The sequence below is a fragment of the Cydia pomonella genome, chromosome 23, assembly GCF_033807575.1.
Source record: "Cydia pomonella isolate Wapato2018A chromosome 23, ilCydPomo1, whole genome shotgun sequence".
In the NCBI taxonomy this organism is placed as follows: domain Eukaryota; kingdom Metazoa; phylum Arthropoda; class Insecta; order Lepidoptera; family Tortricidae; genus Cydia; species Cydia pomonella.
In genome coordinates, this window is record NC_084725.1 from 1,660,135 (window position 1) to 1,672,224 (window position 12,090).

The 12,090-nt window shown below is 34.2% G+C and overlaps 1 protein-coding gene across 6 annotated transcripts in view; it reads right to left on the reverse strand.

Moving 5' to 3' along the window:
• The window catches only part of LOC133530810 (uncharacterized), a 116,790-nt gene that overhangs the window by 17,180 nt on the left and 87,520 nt on the right, over positions 1-12,090 (reverse strand). For all 6 annotated transcript variants that reach the window (XM_061868877.1, XM_061868874.1, XM_061868878.1 and 3 more), the window contains one exon: positions 10,438-10,588. In XM_061868877.1, coding sequence (XP_061724861.1) covers positions 10,438-10,588 — 151 coding nt within the window. The remainder of the gene's footprint in view (positions 1-10,437; positions 10,589-12,090) is intronic.

Sequence of the window (12,090 nt, forward strand, 5' to 3'; positions counted from 1 at the left end):
ACTAACTCTTAATTTTTAACAAAAACTTCAGCACCGATTTCCTTGTTTCTATGGGAACCCTTAATCTATCAACTTTTTTTTATTTTGAGTTAAAACCTAAAATTTACTTGCCAGTTATGTGATTTTGTCTTTACAAGAAGCTTGTAATATACGTGTTTGATTTGATTTGAAAAAACATCTGTGTTTTATTATTTTTATGGGTCGGAATTAGGTTTAATTAAACTCCAAATTAAGCCTATTACCGATGGTATGATCAGATTACCCTCGGTAATAGAATGTATAGAAATCTATTACCGACCCAGAGAAATATCGAATGGGTCGGTAATAGGCTCTTAAAGAGTTATCTATTACCGAGTGACTATTTGGTATTGTATTGAAATATCGCATTTAGGGTACCGCAAGTACAGATTTCGTTGATAAAATTTAGACTTCAGTTATCATTATCAGATTTAAATTCTTCTGTTTTCTGATTCAGTTATTACTCTGACAGACAAGGAAGGGTACCCAACTGCCGGACATTTCCGATTAGATTTTTTTTTATATAATTTTATTTATACAGTAGTCCAAAATCTCTGACATAATTTTTTTAGCTATAAGAATCAGCAATAAGAAAAGTACTGTGATTTGTTAATTATAAACGGGTAAATTATAACACATAATATGTGAGAGACTTTATTTAACTTAATTACCTTATCAAAAATATTAGAATTAAAAAATTTCATGTTTTTATATATAGTCGAAATTTTATAAGGTGGACGTTTACCATTTCACTGTGGTAAACTTTCACTCAGGTGGTAAACGTCCAGCTTATAAAATTTCGACTATAATTTACGCTGTGCCTTATGAGTAAATGTTACTTACTTGTTTTTTTTGTGCAGCTAATTATGTCAGTAAGACAAATTCTTATCAATCTTTATAGCATTTAAAAATTACTTTATTTAATAACAGGCAGGCCTATTTGTCATATACGTCCTTAGTAAAACTTTACTAATAGTAATTTTTGTTGTTTTACATGTAAAACATTCAACTTATAACTTGTTATACAGGTACTCGTGGGTACTTGGTAAGTTAACTATTTAATAGTATTTGATTGTGTCAAAGTGTAATTATAATCTCTTAGAATATATCTCTTATTTTTAAACATACTCCTATAGTTTTATTTTTTATTTTTGTGTCATTATTAAAGTTAATGACACAAAAATAATATACAGAACCCACGTCGTTATTATTGTTTTAACCCTCGGTATTAGGTTTCGAATTTTGAGTTTGATTTCTATTAACGAGTGCAGAAAAATCATGCCAATTGTACCCTCGGTAATGAAAGCTCAATTCGCGATAATAGAATCACAGCCTGTCCCTTGCCACGGTAATAGAAGATTTGGTCATTTTGGCTTCAAAAAATATTTTAATACATATAATAACCCAAAATGAATCCAAAAACGTGTGAAACGGAAAGTTCATTAAATGCTCTGATGAAAAAAAAATATTCCTGGCTGTTAGACAGCATTGATACCCTTAATGTTTGGATCTCTTTTGAAAAGTTCCTTAACTACCACGGTAATAGGTGCCTTTACCCTACATTACCATGCAAACTTCCACCGAAAATTGGTTTGAACGAGATCTAGTAAGTAGTTTTTTTTTTATAAGTCATAAAATTAAAAAAAAAATTGTTTCATCAAACCCATACGTGTGGGGTATCTATGGATAGGTCTTCAAAAATTATATTGAGGTTGCTAATATATTTTTTTTCTAAACAGAATAGTTTGCGCGAGAGACACTTCCAAAGTGGTAAAATTTGTGTCCCCCCCCCCCCCCCTGTAACTTCTAAAATAACAGAATGATAAAACTAAAAAAATATATGATATACATTACCATGCAAACTTCCACCGAAAATTGGTTTGAACGAGATCTAGTAAGTTTTTTTTTAATACGTCATAAATGGTACGGAACCATTCATGAGCGAGTCCGACTCGCACTTGGCCGCTTTTTTTATGTAAAACGGTTGGACTTTCCGATATTTGTATAAAAAAATCTTAAATTGTATTTAAAAATATAAGATAAGAATAAAAATAAGTTACTTATTAATTTCCACGTTCGCTTATAGTGACAAACTTATTATTTAACTAACTATATTTTTGATTCAGGAGTTATAAAAGGGCAACAAGAAAGGTAAAGTAAGTTAGACCTTTTAGTATTCTACCTTGTCTTGTAGTTTTGTAGTGCATTATTTCCTCAAAGGTTAGCTGGAAGAAATATCTTTTAGGGATCAGTGTATACAATTGAAACAAAAATATACAGTAAAATATCCTTGCGTTTTTCACTGACAGCAACGTGAGAGTAGTCAAAAATATGATGCAGAATTCAAACGAAGCAGAAAATTAGCGAGTCGCAAACAATAACCGAATCTGCATAAATTTGGGATGCAGCATTATGTCTGCTGTAGCTTATACTAAGTCTGTAGACAAAACGAAAAGTTGGCGGTGCTGTTCATTTGTTTCTCTCATTGAAACTGGATGCTGGTATAAATAAATCTGTTTTAAAGTCAGGTTTTTTTTATACTACGTCGGTGGCAAATAAGCATACGGCCCGCCTGATGGTAAGCAGTCTCCGTAGGCTATGTACGCCTGCACCTCCAGAGGAGTTACATGCGCGTTACCGACTCTAATACTCCGCACCTTCGTTGAGCTCTGGCAACCTTACTGACCGGCAGGAAGACAACACTATGAGTAGGGTCTAGTGTTATTTGGCTGCGGTTTTCTGTAAGGTGGAGGTACTTCCCCAGTTGGGCTCTGCTCTAGATCTGGAATGACATCCGCTGTGCTGTGCCCTACCACACAAAGCGAGATGACATTCACAAATCCCATACCTCTCTTACAATGCGCAAAAGCTAAATAAAGCCAGGATATTTAATTAGACCGTATTACGTCCTTTTACTCTTTGAATTAAAAATAGAAACCTGTGAAATTAAAAATATTTATTTGGAGTAAACCAACAGAGTTACTGATCTGAATACTGATCTGTCAGTATCAAAAGTGGCATTTCTTCAACAATAACGTTACTTTTGACTCTGACAGAGCAGTATCATATCGAATAACTAAAACTCAAAGTCCAAACTACACCAAATAGGATGCGACTCAGAATAATGTCGTGCCTATGACATGACACTGATTTTTAGGGCACTCAAAAAAACAAAACTAGACATCGAATTTTTTTTTAAAAATATTACAGGACATTATTAAACAAATCGACTAAGTCCCACAGTAAGCTCAATAAAGCTTGTGTTGAGGGTACTTAGACAACGATATATATATTATAATTATAAATATTTATAAATACTTACATACAAAACACCCATGACTCAGGAACAAATATCCATGCTCATCACACGAATAAATGCCCTTACCAGGATTTGAACCCGGGACCATCAGCTTCGTAGGCAGCCACTAGGCCAAACCGGTCGTCAAAAAATTGCGAGAGGCTTTTTATGTTCAACAACAATTATTTGAATGGTAATTAACAATGACGCATACCAAATAGGTAATTCTATTCTGAAATGGAAAACGAACTCTGCGAATATACCACTATTAAAGTATTTGTGACGTTGAGCAAACGGGATGATACTCTTTTAAATTCATTATTCATAGTCAGAGAAACCAAAAGTCGTGGGGAAAACAGATATAAGCTGAATGACCGTAGATTAGTAGTGTAAAATTACCACTAAAACAACAACGAATTGTAAGTTTTGATGTAGCCCACTACGCACGGGAATGGTTCGCATTTTAACGCAATTGCTCCAAATAAAATAAGTAGAAAAGTTTTTCATATAGAAATACATATAAGACAGTACATAAGTATAGGTACGAGTAAATTGAAGACAAAGTCCACATTATGCTAATTTTAATGGCGGAAACCCAAAGAACATTCTAGAGATAAAACTTCAAACGAGCAACGAAGTTGACAGCTAAGCACAAACTCTGAGCTCAAAGATTTCTTACATAATACATAAATCAGAATAACAGATATTGAGAGGGTTTAAATTTTAAACACACTCATGAATATATATTGACTAGCTAGAATACCGAATATATTTCGAAAGAGATGAACAAATGGGTTTTACATTTTCTTATCGTAATTTATTGGCTGAATTTTGATACTAATATTCCAACTATTTAATATTGTAAAGGAATTCGCCACGACCATTTATTGACCTAGTTATACTACGTTGCATACAATACTTTTTTTAAGATGACTGACTTATAAAAAATGCAAAATTTATTTCAAAAACTTTCAAAACTTTATAAGCGCGGGCGTCAAAATAAAAAAAATATTGTCTATGGTGAACTTTTTTTTCAATTGACGTTCGCTAGACGGTGGTGAAAAAAAAAAAAAACAATTTTGTAAGTTGGCAATGCACTTAGTTTGAAAACTGTATTGATTTTGATTTGGTAGCCATTAATCGCTGCATCGTTTTAGCGATTTTAAAGCTGTGTTTAGAGAATATACATAGTAATTCTATATTAAGTGGTTTTTATTAATTTCCGTAAATGGCAACCCTGGCTGTCAAAGAATCAGCAGCTGATTTTGCTAGGTCCCTTTTAATTATTCTATATTTAATTATATTTCATGTAATATTAAGCCATTTTGGTGTGAATTAAATAGTTTTAGTGTTAATTTTAATGTATACATAATAAGTGAAGTGCTTTAGTGACGTTTACAAGTGTCTTGTAATATCTTAAATTTGTAGCCGTTGTAGGTTATAAATTTAAATTTGTGTTCGTCTCGGTATATTTTCTATGTTTTTATCGCTATTTATTACCAATTTTGTTTGTATTACAGCGTAGTAAATCATTGTACAGAGTCAGAACACAGTGTAGGCATAGTGAAACGTCACTATTTCATGTAAGTACGCTCGTAATATCGCTTAGCTTGAGTAAGCAATTCCCTGGTTTGGTTTGGGTCTATCCTACTATAAAATACATTTATAATGCTAACTCGCAGAGCAGCTGCAGCGGTTCGCCAGCAGGAGGCTGACAAACTCCAAATTACCTTGCTGGAATTAAAAAAATCCAAGGAATTGTGTGCTCAATTGCTTAGTGAAAGAGAGGATAGTGAAAAGGAACTATTATTATCACTTAATAGTATAGAGAAGTTAAAGAAGGAACTATGTTCTTTAGAAAATGTTTACAATGATATAAATTCAGAGCGGGCCCGGCTCCAGGAGACGGTTGACAAGTTTACTGAGTATAGTGCAGCATATGAACAGGCCTTGACAGACATCAACTCATTAGAGAGAGCACTGCACGACGCCCACGAGCAAATCTACGAGCTACAGGAGGCCCAAAATATTGCTGCAGCGGGACACACTCAAAACTTATTCGAGGAACTGGTCCGGCCCGACTCACAGTTGGTTGCCGCTCCAATTGAAAACCCTGTTGTTAGTATAGATTTAATCAATGAATCCACCACAAGACTAGTAAATTGCAGCGGAAACAAACTCAAAAAATATATTAAATTAAATAGAATGATTAAAAAAAACCAGAGATTATCAAAAATGAATAAATTGTTTTTTAAGAAATTGAGATTTTGTAAAATTAATGTTAATTTAGTGGATAAGTTAGACTTGTATTCTGTTCAATTAGAACATAGTAAACTACAGTATGAAACTGACACACAGATTTTAAAATCAAAAGTTCAGAGTTTGGAGGATTCTATACAATCCCTAGAAACAATAAATGAGAGTTCGAAAAAGGTGATTAATGAATATTCTTTAGCCATGGATGATTTAATATCCCAGATTAAGCACAATTCAGAGCGGTTTGAGTCGCTGACCAATGCCCAGTCATGTGCATGTAAGCAAGCGACTGGACATTTGTTGACCAGTGTACTCGATCCAAGCCTGTGTGACAGTTTACCACAACAGCAAATAAATGATAATAGCTCCTTCCACACTCCACAACAAAGCACACCTAAACCTAATATTATTATGTATTGTGATGAAATTGGGAGCAATATGAGCTCATTTTTAAACTATCACCTAAAGGGACTTAGTACAATCAGCAATTGTCTGCCTCACAGTAGCTTTGAAAATATCTTAAAACAAATTTTAAATGACAGTAATATTAATTCTAAGACAACACTGCTAATTCTTATGGGTAATAGGGGAAATGTGAACAAAAATAATTTACTTAAATACTTTGAACAGTTAAATTCACTTGCAGTGCATGAAATTATTATTTTCACATTCCCCTATTGTGAGCAAATGTCAGAGGCAGAAAATAACATTAGACATAAGTTGAATATATCTCTATATAATCTTTGTACATATAGTAGTAAGTTTATCATAATTGACACTAACAAATTTGTTAGTAAATACCATATGCCTATGGTGTTATTGACTAAAGGTAAGTGTTACCTTTCAAATTATTACAAGAGACAAATAGCTTTATCGCTATCCTATTTACTTGACATTTCTGCCAAGAATTTGGCAGACAACTCTGCTCCTATTGAGCAGCCCAGTGTGAGCTTGGAATTGGTTCCAGTCATAACCAATGATTTAAACTAGCTGTTAAGACAAAAGATTCTGTCTCTGGCAATTTAGTTTTAAATAAATATAATGAAAAATACTGTAAACATGGAAAGTATATCCACCTGGTGCATCAAAACATTCAATGTATTAGAGGAAAAGATTTACAGATTGAACTTTTTATGAACGATTTTTATGTTGATATTTTATGTATTACTGAACATTGGTTAACAAATAATGAATTAATGCCTCAATTTAATAATCATCAGGTGGGAAGTTCGTTCACCAGAATTAGTTCCATACATGGTGGGTCGTTAATTATATTAAATAGTCAGTTAAAATTTAAGGAACGTAAGGATATTGTATCCATGTCTGTTGAACGGACTATAGAACTAAGTGCAGTAGAATTGGAGCAATTTATTGTTGTCTGTGTGTATAGGCCGCCATTAAGTAATTTTGAAATATTTGAAAGTGTAATGGATTCTGTGCTACTTAAAATATCATCTTCTAGTAAGAAATTATTTATATGCGGCGACTTTAATGTAAATATTTTGGAAAATTCAACAATGTCTTGTAGATTGTTGAATCTATTCAAATCTGGTAATCTCAACCACATGTTTATGGAGCCTACTAGAGTGACTGCTACTAGTGCAACCTGTATAGATAATATTTTCACTGATATTGTTCCTATTACTAAAAAAGTTATCAGTAATTTAGAATCAGACCACTTAGGTCAATTAATGGTATTTGAGACATTAAGGAAAAATACTTTGAGAAAACAAATAACTTTTGTACCAGTAACCTCGGACCGCGTAGAAAGAATGAAGCAAAGTTTAGTTCAGGCGCTACCCTTTTTGTCTTCCGATATGGGTCCAAATAGTATGTATAATTCATTCTTTCACACTTTTATGGATCATTATAATGCGATATTTACTTCAAAATCGGTCGTAGTTAGTGGTGCATCAGTTTTTAGTGAGTGGGCTACTGCGGACTTACATCAACGAAGACGTGCACTGTATGCCTTGTATGAGGAACGGCGGTTTAACACGAGTGATGAATTTAAAGAACATGTCAAGCAATATTCGAAAAAGTTTAAAATAGATTGTCATATAGCTAAGCGAAATTATCTAAGTCAAAGAATAAAAAATAGTACCAACATTATTAAAGCAACCTGGAAAGTAATCAATGTGGAGACTGGTCGCTCGAAACACAGAGTGAATGATTTTAAACTAAATATTGATAACAAAATTATAGATTCCAATTTAGAAGTAGCTACAGAATTTGAAATTTTTTTCACTGACGTACCAGTTTTCACAACTAAGGATTTAAATTCATCACCCTCATCTGCTGTTACTCTATTAAAAGATAACGCTCCAGAGTGTTGCGGAGATTTTCATTTTGAACGTGTTTGTACCTCCGATGTAGTAAAGGCGTTTAATTCGGTTAATGTCAAAAAAACGAATGACCTCTGGGGAGTCTCTGTCCATGCTGTCAAATCCTTAGTAGAAATTATAGCGCCTGACTTAGTAATTATATTTAACAACAGTGTTGATTGCGGCGAGTTTCCTGATTTAATGAAACATAGTAAAATAACTCCTTTATTTAAATCGGGTAGCAACTCTGACCCCACTAACTTTAGACCGATATCTGTGCTACCAACGTTCAGTAAGATTTTTGAAAAATTAATTCTTTCTCAATTAGTACGACATTTTAACGTCAATAATTTAATGCATAATAAGCAGTTTGGTTTTACACGGGGTCGCTCGACAACTGATGCTGGTGTTGAGCTAATTAAGCATATCTTCGATGCCTGGGAGGAGTCACGAGATGCTATAGGTATCTTCTGTGATTTGTCTAAGGCCTTCGACTGCGTTTGTCATGAAACATTAATCAGGAAACTACACTATTATGGAGTTAGAGGAGCGGCACTGGATTTACTTAAGTCCTACTTAAATGGTAGAATACAAAGGGTCGATGTGAATGGACAGCGATCACCGGGGTCATTGGTCTCTATGGGTGTACCACAGGGGTCAATATTGGGACCTTTCCTGTTCCTTATCTACATAAATGACTTGCCATTCCTTGTAAAGACCCACCATGATATAGTATTGTTTGCAGACGACACTTCACTTATTTTCAAAGTCAAACGACAGCAACAAGCTTACAATGATGTAAACGATGCTATTTCTAAAGTAGTAAATTGGTTCAATGTTAATAATTTATTGTTAAATGAGAATAAGACTAAATGTATTAAGTTTGTCACTAGTAATGTAAGGCATGTACAAACAAGTGTCATTGTGAAGGATGAGGAATTGGAACTAGTTGATAGTACAGTTTTTCTTGGTATAACTTTAGATTCTAAACTCCAGTGGGGTCCCCATATTGCTACTCTTTCGAATAGACTGAGTTCTGCAGCTTTTGCAGTAAGCAAAATCCGTCAGTTAACTGATGTCAAAACAGCTCGATTAGTATATTTTAGTTACTTCCATAGCATTATGTCATATGGTATTTTACTGTGGGGTGGTGCTTCAGAGATAAATACCATTTTTGTTCTGCAGAAGAGGGCTATTCGAGCAATATATAAAATGAACCATAGAGACTCACTGAGAGATAAATTTAAGGAAATTGACATCATGACAGTGCACTGTCAATACATTTATGAGAATATTCTGTATGTGCATAAAAATATTGCCGATTTTAAGAAAAATTGTGACATTCATAATATTAATACTAGAAATAAACATAAGCTCGCCGTGCCCTTCACTCGGCTCCATAAAATTAAAAAATCATTCATGGGTAATTGTGTGAGATTTTATAATAAACTTCCAAACCATATTACTGAGTTACCAATTAATAAATTTAAGAATCATGTAAAGCGTAAACTTATTTCTAAAGCTTATTATACCACACAAGACTACATGAATGATAAAACAACGTGGGATTAATTGTGATTCGAAATGATTAATTATTTATTATATTTGAATAATGATGATGAAATGGATATTCCAATGCATGTATTTCCTTTGTTGTTTTTATTATATTTGTTTGACATTTAGAATTTATTCTAGAAACAATCTAGACAAGTATTTTTTATACATTTTTTTTTGTATGACTGTATTTTGTGAAAGTTTTAGTATTAAATTTGATCTATGAATTATATTCATTAGTATTATATATGGAATAATATTTACAACATCAATAAATTGCTCTGATAATTAGATTAAGATAATTATATGTAATACTGTCTTACTATTCATAAGTGCTTGTTGCTAGGCCTACATGAATAAAGTATATTTGAATTGAATTGAATTGAATTGAATTGAATAAATATCTTTTATCTTTGACATTCCAGCCTCAAAATTCTTTAGGGCAAAATGCGGTTACGGACTTATTTAAGCCGAACTTGCCACCATGCTCAGAATGAGAAATGCAGTAACGTACTTTATGAATCCATGTGTATGCCTTTTTGTATCAAGATAGCGCCCTCATGCCAATATCTGTTTTCTACAGGTTGACGTGAAAACTCTGCATTTATTATTGTGCGACCCTTGTAAGTCCGTGACTTCACATACAGGTTAATAACTATTTACCTAGGATCAGTGTATAAATAGCCGGCCTAAGGTTGGTGGTTTTAGACGGTATATAGTCCTTCGCAGATGAGTCAGTCATTAACCCTGGTTCCCCCAGGTGGCATGTAAATGCTACGTTATATAAAAATTCAGTGCAAACTTTGGGTTTCGAGTCTCAAACCTACCTTCAGCCACGGTAGCCTTCTTCAGCGCTCCTATGGAGATGCCCTTGCTCGGTGCGTCCGTCTTCCTGAGCCATGCGAACTGGTAGCGGTATTCCGTGCTCACCAGTTCTTCGGGGTTATGAGCTCGCCTTGTAGTCATACTCTGCAAGCCAAGACCCACCTTCAGCCACAGCAGCCTTCTTCAGCGCTCCCATAGAGATGCTCTTGCGCGGCGCTTCCGTCTCCTTGGGCCACGCGAATTGGTTGCGATACTCGGTGCTCACCAGCTCCGGCTTTGGGGCCATGGGCTCGCCCAGTGCCGCACTCGTACCCTGAAACATGAGGGTCATAATTAAAGAAGGAATATTACAAAAAACTTGGAGGAGCCTTGACGTTGCGAAGGATTATATGCGCGTCAATTTTTTCACAAAAAATATGCCTGAGATCGTGAAAAGTGAGAGAAAGTCGGAAAGCAACCCCAGGTCTCCGAAGTAGCAGTTAAGGATGAAACAAGTAATGAAGGCGGGATGTTTATGTAAATACAAATTTTTCTTCAGTAAACGATATCATCGTAAGAATTGTGCATATTTCTCTCTGCTATCGAGTAATTTGTGATCAAATCAGGGATGCCTTTTAAAATAAGAAACATGTACAATACAAACACAAATCCTCTTCAATGCACAATCTCAGAATAAATGTATATACATGGAAACACATATTATAATATATGAAGATAGAGATAAACAACAGGCGGCCTTATCGCTACGGAGCGATCTCTTCCAGACAAGTGGAGAAGTGAAACTCTTAATTTAACTAATTAGGAGGTACTACAGTTTCAAACATATTTAAAGAATTATCTAATTATTATATTTAAAGAATTATGTTGTGTTACGGTTCGAGCACTGATTTAAAATTTAAACCTTTAGAAAATCAAGTAACAATACCTATGTTTTCTTAAGTACGCTGTTAAGTGGAAGGGACAAAAATAAAATTGAAATATACTATACTTATTTTATAAACCCTTACAAACGAAATACTTGTACCTACACAAAGCAATTACGAGACTCTTTCTGTAAGGGAAGCCTCTTTTACACATATTCCTTACGTAAAGTAAGGTTCACGGTTACGTTTAATCAGGACAGACACTAAACGAAAACGGCCAGCGGAAAGCAAACAGTTCCAAAATCAATTAGGCCATTGGCCCAAAACCGTGACTTAATTATCCAATAAATAATACGAACGGGACGGATGACCCGTTTAATTGTATTTCACGGAGTTTTGCTTCGTTATTGGGGTATTGGCGTCCTTAGATATATGTCAATGGGTTAACTAAAATTTTTATTTGAAAACAGGGTAAAAAATTCATTGAACATGAAATGAAATATTCACCAAATTGCAAATATCACACGCTAGACTAGACACACCTTGCAACTCTCAAAGTCCATTTTCTGGACCGAACAAACTAGCCCCAGAAAATTAATTTCGTTAATTTTCTAACCTCCACCGATGATAAGCTGCCAGATAGAATAGATGTAGTAATAAGGTAATAAGGATGGTGTAGCCAACTAACTAGACATATTTCGTAGCCCTTCAAACCGTTAACCATCTATAAAGTGGACTGTAGTGCGGCTAGAAGCTTGTTTATTGTTTACACTGTACAAAACACGCGAAAAATCGGGTAGCGCTTTTCTTCCTGTGAATTTTTATTTTAAAACCCCAAATTACCACATAAAATGTTCTTTAAAAATGAAAAAATCTGGACTGGTGTTTACAAAGCCTTAGACAAACTTTCGGGAAGGAGAAGCTAAAAACCTGATACTATGGGAGTTTTATA